General features: G+C 34.0%; 1 protein-coding gene across 1 annotated transcript; it reads right to left on the bottom strand.

Moving 5' to 3' along the window:
• Positions 1-9643: 9643 nt before the first annotated feature.
• On the bottom strand, positions 9644-12890 carry LOC126749622 (uncharacterized). Its single transcript, XM_050459324.1, has 3 exons — positions 12765-12890; positions 11212-11676; positions 9644-10453 (listed from the first exon to the last, which is right to left on the bottom strand). Exons 1-3 carry the CDS (start codon positions 12888-12890, stop codon positions 9644-9646), a joined length of 1401 nt encoding a protein of 466 aa, XP_050315281.1.
• Between the last annotated feature and the right edge of the window lie 448 nt (positions 12891-13338).

Below are 13338 nucleotides of genomic sequence, written 5' to 3'. Positions count from 1 at the left end.
TTTGTGTGACAGGGTATAGATCTGTTAATCTATACCCTGCCGGTATATGATTATCTAATATGTTTCTGGCCTGTCCAAGGGCTATCTGGTCTACGTTTTCTGTACAAGGCATTTTGTCCATGGTTCCAACATTGCCAATCGATGTCAACACTGTCAGCAGAGTAATGAAAATAATGGTAATGGTTGAATATTGATAAGAAGTGATCTTCATAATAAGTGTTAAAAAACTGGGAACTGGGGTTTAGACTACCACACCACAACCACAAGCACGGATACTAAATATATAACGCACAATACATTACACACGTACCACGTACACTTTAAATAAATCTCCAATAAAAAAAACAGTTCAAGTTCAAATAATAATAATAATATGATACCTAATATGTATATGTATACCTATTTATTATTTATATTTACTATACACAATACAAGTCTAAGTTCAAAATTGGTAAAAGAAAAGAATAAAGAAAAAAGCCGTAAAGCAAACAATGAAACAATCTTAAGGAGCCGCGGTTTAATATATAAATAACTATTATCTTTCAGTGTCTTTCACCTTCACCTTCACCTTTAACTAGTCAACTACTGATTACTGATTCTCGGAAACTCTCCAGTTAAGCAATTAGGATTAGAATGAAAATAAATAAGCAATATTAGCAAAATATCAGCACCGAACAATAACAAGTCTTGTTATTGTTCGGTGATATCAGAGTGTTGACGAAAGCGCGAGTTATGTGAACATCTTCCATGGTCACTTCCAGCGAACCCACGGAATTGCCGATGTCAGCATTGTCCCACGACCATGAATATCGCAGATTATAAATATATGTACTTTTGTGTTTTACCTCATTCTTACTTGTTCTGTCAATAGTAACGTAAATCCGTATCTGTAATTTTTCTTGAATAAAATTTGTTTTTAAAAAGAAGTTGTGCCGATCCCTTTATCTAACTGGCGCAGTCGGTAGGATAGTGCGGTAGTGATTCGTCCCATTTGAGGTTTCAACCCTTCAGCGCTATCCAGAACCTTGGATCGACCCAGATATCTGGAGACGACTATAAGAGCAGTAAGAGTCGGGGAAGAAGAAGACTACGGTAAGTGCCAAGTATTTTCCTTTCCGCCCCTTTTGAACCCTTTGTTTGAGGATTTCTAGGGATATTTTTAGGGCTGTGTATTGCACACACAATTTTAGTTTTAATCTGTGTATCGTTCACACAATTTTTTAATTGTAGGGCTGTGTATTGCACACACAAGTTTAGTTTTAATCTGTGTATCGTTCACACAAATTTTTAATTTTAGGGCCGTGTATTGATTATACCTTAGTTTAGTTTAAATTTCGTATGTAAAACGCATACTTTCCTTTTTTAAGTTTTTTTGAAAAAATCTTTTAAAATAATTTTTGATATATTTAATTTTTGGTAATTATACAGATAATTACATATTTTATTTTTAATTATTTGAATTTTTATGGTGGAATTAAAAGTAACCACCGATCAACTTTTAGGTAGCCTACTCAGTATTACTAATTCTGAGCAAAGCTCATTAACTACTGTAAAAATGCCCGAAGAATTCAAATTCGATCTTTTCAAATCTCGTCTTGCAAACATTAAAAATTATGACGGCAATGTCGATACACTTTCTAAATTTATTTTAAGAAGTGAAGACTTAATTAATAAGTATAAACCCTTAAATATTACTGAACTGAACCAGCACATATTCGAGTGCATTCAAGAAAAGCTTATCGACAAAGCTGAAATAATGGTAGGTAGAAGAGTAGAATTAGATAATTGGGATAAATTAAAAACTGCCTTAATTCAATGTTTTTCTGACAGAAGAGATATTGATTGCCTTGTTCAAGAATTAACTAGAGTTCGACCTTATAAAAATGAAAGTTTAATTAATTTTGGACAAAGATTACAATTACTACTTAGCAATGTAATTCAACGCGTGAGCAATGACACTTCACTGTCACCCATGCAAAAAGTATGTCAAAATGAGCATTATAAAAAAACAGCTCTAAATACATTTATTGCTGGTTGCAGTGGCAGCCTAAGAAATAATATGTATTTAAAGAAGCCTAATAGTCTTGAAGATGCCATAGCTTACGTCAATGAATTTGAGAATTTTGAGAAATTGTATGGAAATTTTCATGAACCTAGACCAAAGTTGCATCAACCCCAACATAGAAGTCACCAACAAAACTATAACCCTAACCATAATCTCTATCCATATAATGCCTACCATCAGCCGCATCGAGTACAACAAAATGTAGCACAAAATGTTATACCCAAATATCAATGGCCTTCACAACCTGTGAACATTCAACCCCAACAAATGCCACCTCAAAGATTCCCAACAAATCAAGAAGTATTCGGCACGCCCAAGAATGTGTTCCGGCCGAACCAAATTCCAGATCATCAACTTCCAAAGCCCACTCCAATGTCGACAACTTCTAGAACCCAATCTCATAATTCTAGGCAATATAATAATTCCAACAATTTTAAAAATTATAATCGACAACCATATAACTCTGTATCACAAGAGTTATTTAACCATGAATCCCCAGACACCCCTGAGGAAATAGAGTCTTCTCAACCCTATGAGTCTAATTACCCCTACTGTGAAGAAGAATCGACCGATGTATATCAAGAGACCCCTAATTTTTATCAGGATTCTCAAATGCACCCACATAACTCTTTTTCAGAAAATCAAAATTTTAGGAAGACAACCCCGAAAACATAAAAACATAATAGAAATAAATTATTCCTTTTGCAACTTACTTCCCTATGTGGAAGTTCAAAACCCCAAAATGAAACTATTAATAGATACCGGAAGCTCAAGATCAATTTTAGACCCTGCTATTGCGGAAAAGTTTTATTCACACTGTATATACCATACAAATAACGTAATTAAAACTGCTGTCGGCAGTCAAAAAACTAAATTCGAAGCATCTATTCCATTATTTGTTGAATTTGGTATACAAAATAATATTGATTTCGTATTATTTGACTTCCACGATTTTTTCGATGGAGTTTTAGGGATTAATGACCTAAAAAGGTTAGGTTTAAATATCGATCTAACAAACCAAAAACTTATCGGGAAAACCTTAGAAATACCCTTTAAATATAGACAACCCCATGATGTAAAATTTTCTTTTTCAGTCAACATTTGCAGAAAACGGTTTCGCCCCTGTAGAAATTCAAAATCATACAGACCAAACTGTTTCTATAACAGTGTCTCAACCTCTACTGGCAGATTTATTTGAAGAAAATCAATTCGAAATTTTCTCAATCGAACATTTCCAAAATTCATTTTCCAATTTTGAAAACCCTGAAAAAATTTCTTTGTTACGAACTTCCCATTTAAATAAAGAAGAAAAACACCTTTTATTTAATTTGTGTAATGAATTCTCAGACTTATTCCTGAAACCAGGAGATCAGCTTTCAATTACATCGAAAGTGCAACATGAGATAAAAACCACCGATGACATACCGGTTCACACGAAATCTTATCGCTATCCTTACGTGCACAAAGCGGAGGTGCAACGTCAGATAAATGAAATGTTAGAAAAAGGAATTATTAGGTCATCAAGTAGTCCGTGGTCAAGTCCTATATGGATTGTTCCCAAAAAAGAAGACGCATCGGGAAAAACTAAATGGCGTATTGTTTGTGATTATAGGAATTTAAATTCGAAAACAATCGATGACAGGTACCCCATTCCCAACATCAATGACATCTTAGATCGTTTAGGTAGGGCTCAATATTTTTTCACCTTAGATCTCGCCAGCGGATTTCATCAAATCCAAATAAAAAAAGATTCGATTGAAAAAACTGCTTTCTCTGTGAATAATGGGCATTATGAGTATTTGAGGATGCCATTTGGGCTGAAAAATGCCCCTGCCACGTTTCAAAGGGTCATGGACGAGGTATTAAAGGATTTGCAGAATAAAATCTGCATGGTATATATGGATGACATTATAATTTTCAGTTCTGGATTGCAGGAACATAATCAAAATTTAAAACTTGTTTTTTCAAAATTGAGGGAAGCTAATTTTAAAATACAAGTAGATAAATGTGAGTTCTTGTGTAAGGAGGTAGAGTTTCTAGGGCATGTAGTCACTCGAGATGGTATCAAACCCAACGATAAAAAGATTACTGCGATTCAAAAGTTCCCAATTCCCAAAACACAGCGTGAAATCAAATCTTTTTTAGGCCTTGTGGGTTATTATCGAAAATTCATCCATAACTTCGCAAAAATCACTAAGCCACTTACTAAATGCTTAAAAAAGAATGAAAAGGTCCAACATTCAGAAGAATTTATTAGCAGTTTCAACACCTGTAAAAATCTTTTAACATCTGCACCCGTACTAGCATACCCTGATTTTTCTAAGCCTTTCGAAGTAACGACAGATGCATCAAATTATGCTGTTGGTGCCATTCTATCACAGGAAAACCACCCCATTTGTTATGCCTCCCGTACGTTAAACCCTGCCGAGGTGAACTATTCGACCATCGAAAAGGAGTTGCTTGCCATTGTTTGGAGTTGCAAATATTTTCGACTATATTTGTTTGGCCATAAGTTTACCATCCACACAGATCATAAGCCTCTTCAGTGGTTGTTTTCCCTTAAGGAGCCTAACTCCCGGCTCATAAGATGGCGTTTGAAGTTAGAGGAGTTTGATTACACTATTCAATATAAAAAAGGAAAATCTAATCAAGCAGCCGATGCACTTTCCCGAAATCCCGTGAGTGTCAATACTGTTGAAACTGAATCTGTCTTAAACAACCCTGGTGATGTGGATGAAATAGTGTATGATTTTCTACAAAATCCAAATGAACTCCCAAACTTAGATGATTCCAACCTGGACGAAATTCTTCTTGAGCCTAATTCTCAATCTCGTCGAATTAATATCTTATCAGATATTACAATCAGGCCTTCTCAAACACAACTGTCTTCTCAAGCCAGCCTCATCGAAGAAAGTTCAGAAAATCTGCCAGAATTTACTATAACCCCAATATTTCAAGCCCCTTCTAAAACAAGAGTTGTTAAGGAAATTAAATGCAGTCCTAAAGACAATCCTTCAGATATAATAATTTTCCCTGTGGACCAGCCTCCCGATTTTCCTAATATTTCTGATAATACTCCAGAAATTACTATTACTCCATTAGAACCAGAAAACCCCGATCAATCAAACGATATCGAAACGGCCCATAATCTGCCGAAAATCCAATTTTAAATCTACCTATAACTGAAAAATCTCTGAATACCTTTAAAAATCAAATTATTATTACAACCGGAGATACCCAAGATATTCAGCTAAAAACGGAAAAAATATTCGAAAACAAACGAATGTACGTAACCGTTTCAGCAAGAAATCCAACACCCAATTTTATTGACTTATTAAAGCAATATATCGACCCCAAATACACCTATGCTATTTATTTTCGTAACGACAAATTAAGCAAACATTTTACGGTAACATTACAAAATTTATTTAAAAATTCCTCTTTTAAAATAATCTCATGTTCCAAACTTTTGGAAGATATTGTGACATCAGATGACCAAAAAGAAAAACTTGATTTGTATCACACCACTAAAACTTGTCACAGAGGAATAAATGAAATGAAAATGGCCCTCTTATCAAAATTTTATTGGCCAAAAATGACAATCGATATTGAAAATTTTGTAAATAATTGTGAAATTTGTTTAAAAAATAAATATGATCGAAATCCACCTATCATTAAATTTAACTTGACCCCGACAAGTTCAAAACCTTTCGAACACATCCATATGGATACCTTTAAAATTTCAAATGCATGTTTTTTAACCATAATTGATTCCTTCTCGCGGTATGGTCAAGCCTAGCCCTTAATCTCATTAACCGGAATTTTTATAATAGAAAGCCTATTCCAATTTATAAGTCATCATGGTTTGCCCCAGAAAATAACTGTAGACTCAGGTACTGAATTTAAAAATAAAGAAGTTGAAGATTTTTGTAAACTCTATAAAATTGAATTACATTTCACCACCCCAAAAAATAGTAACAGTAATTCACCCGTAGAACGGTTTCATTCCACTTTAATCGAACATTTTAGGTGCCTAAAAGAACAACACAGTCATTTCACAGCTGACCAGCTGATAAAACGTGCCATATTAGGTTACAACTCTATTCATAGTGTAACAAAGCATACACCTTTCGAGATAATAAAAGGCCATATAAATAATACGGATCCCTTTGACTTAAGCGACCACGTAATTATATCTAATTATGTACAGTCTCATAAAGATAACACGAAATTATTATTTAGCAAGATTCGAGAAAGGAATGCGATGACTAAGGAAAAGGTTATAAATAAGTGTAACGAAAAGAGGTCAGAACCCCCGGACTTTTCTCAAGAGAAAAATGCTTTTATAAGAACAAAATTAAGAAATAAAAACATGCCAAAATTCAAAAAGGTCCCCATAAAATCTCAAAGTGGTATTAAAATATTCACTAAAAAGGTTCCTATCATAAAAATATTGCCAGACTTCCAAATGTTAAAAAACGAAAATCTTTGCAGGAAAACCAGAATGAAGAACATTCGACTCTTACTTTACCTGTTTCAATTCCTAGTAACAACTAATTCCTATGATATTCAATTAACTCCTATTAAAAACCCTGTACTTCCTATTTATTTAGGGGATGTAAAACTTTTCTATACTAAACATACATTTCTTCATTATGTTGATATATTACCTATAATTAATCAGTTAGAAAATATCCAAAAGTATTTTAATATCATAAAAAATCAAATAGAAAAAGTAGATAATAGTAATCTATCTAATATAAACCCGATATCTTACCATATTTTATCTGAAAACTCTCTTTCTAGAACTGAATATTTAATTACAAATGCAAAAGAAAAAGCTCTTAATTTGTATCCTCATATTAGGGAAAAGAGAGGTTTAATGGACATAATTGGAAAAGGTCAAAAATGGTTATTTGGAACTCTAGACGCTGACGACGAGAACGTTACGATCAAGCAATTAATAGTCTTCTACAAAATCAAGAAAATGTTATGAAAGAACTTAATCTACAAATTTCATTACAGAAAAGCCTTATAAATAACTTTAATAAAACTGTTTCATTCCTTAATTCCAACCAATTAAAATTGAAAAGAAGTATGGAAAGTTTTAAACATGCAAGTGAAAATAAAATAAATAACATCAATAATTTTTTAGTGTTTCAAGGCATTCTGTTTCAAATTAATTTAGATTGTCAAAATCTTATTAATTTTGTAGATAATTTAGAGGACGCCATTATGTTTGCAAAACTAAATGCTTTACATGATAGTATTATATCCACCTATGAATTAGAAAATATGATGGGCTATTTAAAATCAATTTATAATAAAAATCAGTTGCCAACCTTTAAGAACCCAATTAATTATTATCAATTTTTGGGAACTCAAGTAAGTTTCTCTGATAATAAAATAATTTTTGCTATTCACGTACCAATCTTGAAACCTCAAACATATTCGTTCATTAGCCTTTTTCCTATAATCCAAAACTCCCAATTAATCATCCCTAAAAACCCTTACTTGGCACGAACGAAACAAGAGGTCCAGTTTAAAGCAACCGATTGCCCATTCCTGGAACATGCCTTTTACTGCAAGGAGGAGTTCTATCCACGTGATGACTGCATCCTCCAAATCCTGGACAATGTGAAGCCCACTAGTTGCCAGATAATTGAAGCCCATGTTGACGAACCCATTGCTGAGCAAGTGACTACAGACGAGGTCCTGATTTTACCCCAGCAAAAAGTTAGAATTACCACCCAATGTAATATGGATCAATCGTTCGATCTGGATGGACCCACTTTACTAAAGATGCCCAATAACTGCACTATCCAAGTTGGTCAAAAGAAATTTAGTAATAATTTCAAGATCCAGTATGGAAAGCCACTCGTACTACCTGAACTACAAATAGTAAACTTTTCTGATCCTTCAACTGTTCTGAGGAGTGAAAACTTTACTGAAATAGACTTCAATGAAATCTACCAGCTCTCGAGACAAATCAATCAGCTTTCACCTGTACAAGAGGTTTCCCAAGAACCTGTCCAATACCAGATGCTATCAGTAGGTACCTTAGCAATCCTGATCTTGGTACTACTCGTCATATGTCTACTCAAAGGGAAGACCGCTATCCAAAGATGCCAGAAAAAGACACCAAAGGATGCGGAACGAGCAGCCCCAAATCCAGAAAATATCCCTATTTTCTGACTTGAGGAGGAAGGAGTTATGTGAACATCTTCCATGGTCACTTTCAGCGAACCCACGGAATTGCCGATGTCAGCATTGTCCCACGACCATGAATATCGCAGATTATAAATATATGTAATTTTGTGTTTTACCTCATTCTTACTTGTTCTGTCAATAGTAACGTAAATCCGTATCTGTAATTTTTCTTGAATAAAATTTGTTTTTAAAAAGAAGTTGTGCCGATCCCTTTATCTCACTCGCGGTGCGGCGCCGGCGTGCGGACAACAGATTATAAACAATGAATAAAGTAAAACACCCGAACAGCGACTTTGATCACTGTTAAAAGTAGCAGCGATTTATAAGTCACTGTCGCCGGTATACCGGTGACCTATAAGTCACTGATAAGCTTATCACTAATGTTGGATGGATGATAGAGGACGGATGGGGGGAAAAATATTCTTTAAACTTTGTGCTCGATATAGCAACGTACGACGTACTACCTGGTAAAGTGATATAGAGGATTGGACGCTGAAATATAATAATATACAATATTCAGTAAACAGTACCACGCTGCCGCCGGCGCGGCGCCGGTTGATTGCTCCGCGCGAGATTAGCCGGCCAAACACATGCAGAGTTCTCTGCATACTTTATCTGGAACGGTCAAGGTCTCGAGACAAATACGTAGGTTAGTGTGCGAGCGCCGCGCCGATCTTGATCCTGCACAGACTTGTCTGCAGACTTTGCAAAAGATTAATTTATTTTAGAACCACAAACGTACATAGTTTTCTTAACGACTTAGTCTTTTGCAATTTAATAAAATACAAACATGAGTGAAAATATTGATACACGGTTTATGGGAAAAGAATTTCTGTCAGGATTTATCGAAATATATAAAAGTCATCCTGCATTATGGAAAACAAAATCTAACGAATACTTAAACAAAAATTTAAAGAACAGAGGTTATAAAAATTTGGTGGAATATTCGAAATAAGTCTATCCTAAGGCAGATCGTGATTTTGTTTACAAAAAAATTCAAAATTTGCGTGGATGCTTTCGAAAGGAACTAAAAAAAGTATTCAATTCACAAAGGACAGGGGCAGCAAGCGATGATATTTACGAGCCCCGTTTATGGTACTTTGATCTTCTGCTCTTCACAAGTGATCAAGAAGTACCGGTACAAAGCACTGAAAGTGAAGATTTGGAGATACAGAGTCAGTCACAAGAAAGTGAAATTGAAACAGAGCATTCAGAAATAACTGAAGATGACGAAAATACACATAACTCAGTGGAGGTAAGTAAATCTGTTTCAAATAATAAAATACATAGAGAATAATTGTTCAGAACATTTATTTCATATTATCAATTAAATATCTATTTTGTAACTAACAAGAAAGAAAATATCTACTATGCTTTACAAGCTTCGATCATTTTATCTTGCCAATCAAGTTTTCCTTTATTATTAAAATATTCGCAGTATTTATCTCTATTATTCTTAGCTTCTATGGATGCTTTACAATGTTTCCTTTTTGAGAGGGAAATCAGTTCTACATCTTTTGACCGCCATTCCCCTTTTTCAGTTATATGTGTAGTAAGATTTTCTTTGTCGGCAGTTGTTGCATAAGACGGACTACTTCTTATTAAAAAATTATGTAAAGTGCAAGCTGCTAGGACTATTTTAATTATGTTTTTTTGATCCATTGCCAAACTGGTGTGGAAAATCCAAAAACGGGCGGCAAGTAAACCAAACGCATTTTCTACCACATTTCGTACCCTAGACAATCTATAATTGAATATCTTTCTTTCATAGGTTAAATCTTTATCTGGATAAGGTTTTAATAAATTATTTTGTAGAGGGAATGCCGAATCACCAATAATAACAAAGTTTAGATTTTCTTTAGTTTCACTGTTGTCTGGAAAACCTAAATTACCTGTAAGCAGTTTTTTATAAAATGAAGTCCATTCGAAAGCGGCACTGTCTGACATTCTGCCTTGCTTTCCAACATCCACATAAATAAACTCGCAATTCGCTTTCACTAACGACATCAGAATAACGCTATAAAATTTTGTATAGTTATAATACAGAGCACCTGTTCTTGGTGGTGGTACTATTCGGATATGCTTTCCGTCTAGGGCTCGTGCACAGTTAGGAAAATTCCATCGGGATTCAAAACCGGATGCGATACTTCTCCAGTCTTCTTTGCATGTTGGAAAGAACTGAAAACAAAAGTTTATTTAAGAATGTAATACAAATTTTCTAATCTACCTCTAGTTATTTCAAATTAAAGTCAAATACATTTTTTTTTGTTTCAGATATCTTTCCGCAAACCGTCGTGTCACAAAAAAAAGTCAGTAATAGAGAAACCGCTGGTAATTAAAAAAAAGAAACTATCATTTCAAGAAAGTCAAGTTGACTTCATGAGAACATGTACTCAAGTTTTGAAACAAAATACTAATACGCCGCCGCCGAATGAATTTGAAGCTATCGGGATTAATGTCGCAGCTAAGTTAAAAAAAATGGACTCCATGCAACAAATTTTAGCAGAAACACTAATCAATAAAATACTAACAAAAGGATTGTTAAAAGAACTATCTCGTTCAGTAGATATAGTAGATACTTCCATCATAAACAATACTTGGCCGACAAATTAAATTTCAAGCAACTTAGGATATTCATACCATTCCAGTACTCCTGTAACTACACCATCTCCTCAACCAAGCCCTCAGTCATCTATTATTAGCAACGATTTAGCTGCATATTACGCTGAGAGTGCTCGAAGTATCTCAAGTCCACAAGATATTTAGATAATAATTTGAATATTTTGTTTATATTAATGAACAGATTAGAATGTTGTATATTATTATATTTTTAGATTTTCTAATATGTAATGAAAGTAAATTTCTATATTTCGATACATACAGAGGATTAAACATATTTTTTTTGTTTATTGAATTCTAATAATAAAATTACTTACCTTCAAATATTCTTGCTTTAATTCCCCAAAAATTACGGCACATGTTTCCGGTATAAGGTATCCTAATGCTTGTGCGGATATTCCTAGAGAATATTTTAGATCTTCATAAGATCTCCCTGTTGCTAGAAATCGAAGTGTGGCTGTAAGACGTTGTTCTGGAGAAATTGGCTCTCTCATAGCAGTGTGCTGTTTTGTTAATCCATTTTTTACCATGGATAATAATTTACCAAAAGTTGCACTATCCATTCTTAAATCATTTTTGAAATCCATAGGTTCGTTTTGTTTTATTTCTCTTAATAATGGTACGTGGCTTAGAGACTCTCTTTCCAACAACCATTTTTTGACCCATTTGCTACGTTTTCTAATAGTACGATGTTTATTTGCCATAAGAATCATACCAGACATAGCTAAACACAGTGCAATCTTTTTCTTATTGCTATAGGCATCTTCCCTGTTCATACATACCTATAAACACAAAAACACAAAAATTAGTAGCCTTATTTACGATCGCGTTCTCTCAAAACTTTTGCCGAGGCCACAAACTTATTTTCAGGCATAGTCTGCAGATAATTGTATAGATTATATCCACTAACATACGGTTTTGTCTGCAACATATTAAGTCTGTCAGATTTGTTCATAAATATGTCTTTACGTTAGTGGTAACGAAAGTTTTTACCTCTGACATACCAAGTCCGCCAAAAACATACGACTTGAACCGCGACAGATTAAATCTCGAGAGAAGTCTCTGTGTGTGTGGCCGGCTGGTGAGTTCGCCCTTACTACCCGCTCGGCTATCGCTGGATTGAAACTCATTGACTTGATAGTGGGTTTATTTTGAAGGCGAAACAAGGGCGAATTCAACATTTCGACCTTTCTATGAAGTAGAAAACGTAATTTAAAATGGTATGACACAAAAAAAAAATTTGACCCAATGTTGAGTTCGCCCTTACTATCGGCAACGCCTCAATTATTGGAGTAAACGAGCTTTAAGATCCCTCAATTCTGCTACTACTAATTCAGCAGTATCTACCATTTTAACCGCTGCACTAGCTATAGTTTCAAATGACTTGATTTTTTTATTATATTATTCAGACTTTTTTTGAGAATCATGAACCATAATTTCTAATTGTTTTTTTTTTAATTCCCTCTTAATATCTAAATTTGACTCCGATATCTTTAAGAATCTATCATTACTCCTAAGGGACTCTTGTAGTCTTGTAGTTTTAGTAATTTTTCTTTTTTTCTCTGATGCCCCCCTAATAATCCTAGGAGCTACCTGTAGTGTTTATGTCGAACAACTTGATGGGGCCATTGTGGGTAGAGTATGCATTTGCTGTGAATTACTTGTGGATGGAGCCTCTGGAACATGAGTATTTGAGCTCTCCATCTTCAAAAAATCTGTGTTAGTTTTAGGTATGGTAGAGGGACTTGTAAAATTATTTAAAACCTCAGTTGCAATATAACAATGATCAATCGACTTTTCATATGTGTTACAAGCCTTAAACAATTTAAAAAATTATAATATGTAAAATTGACAATTAAATAAAACTTACATTCTTACTACAAGGGCTGTCAGGTATATCACTAACATCTACAAAGTCAAAAAGAACTTCTGACTCCAAAATGTTTTCATCTCCACCAATAGCAACTGGTGATATTATGTCATACATTTTATCCATTGTTGGTGGTAACGGAGGCCCACCACCTGTACATTGGGTATATTTTTTATGGTCTACTAACTTTGCTTTCATTTTTTTTTAAGTCCACCCAAGTCTTAAAAGAAAATACATGTTTTAAATTTTTCCATGTATAATAAATTCACCTACATAATGATGTTTATGTAAAGAATAAACTCACACATTTTTCATGAGTAAAATTCTGAAGAAGCAGCTTTATAAACTTACTTTTCTCCATAATTTCCATTCTTTTGATGGCCCTTCTGGAATACTGTTTAAAACATTGGATAATTCTTGCCAATTAGCTGTTATAGATTCTTTGGTGTAGGTTGGCGTCAATTTCCCTGTAAACATCTCTCTTCTGGCATAAATAAATTCTATCATTACTTCTTTTTGTTTGGTGGTAATTCCAACACTTTTTTCTCTTTTTTGGGCCATGTTATTTAGCAAA

This window comes from Anthonomus grandis, unplaced genomic scaffold, assembly GCF_022605725.1.
Source record: "Anthonomus grandis grandis unplaced genomic scaffold, icAntGran1.3 ctg00000388.1, whole genome shotgun sequence".
In the NCBI taxonomy this organism is placed as follows: Eukaryota; Metazoa; Arthropoda; class Insecta; order Coleoptera; family Curculionidae; genus Anthonomus; species Anthonomus grandis.
The sequence above is the reverse complement of the archived record's forward strand: the minus strand, read 5'-3'. Positions and strand labels throughout refer to the sequence as shown.

Excerpts from the sequence above, each read along its gene's own strand:
- LOC126749622 (XM_050459324.1), bottom strand. The coding sequence starts at position 12,890 with ATGGATAAAATGTATGACATAATATCACCAGTTGCTATTGGTGGAGAT. Across the intron at positions 11,677-12,764 it reads ACAGCCCTTGTAGTAAGAAT|GTATGTATGAACAGGGAAGA; the intron begins GTAAGTTTTATT and ends TTGTGTTTATAG. Across the intron at positions 10,454-11,211 it reads TAAAGCAAGAATATTTGAAG|TTCTTTCCAACATGCAAAGA; the intron begins GTAAGTAATTTT and ends TTTTGTTTTCAG.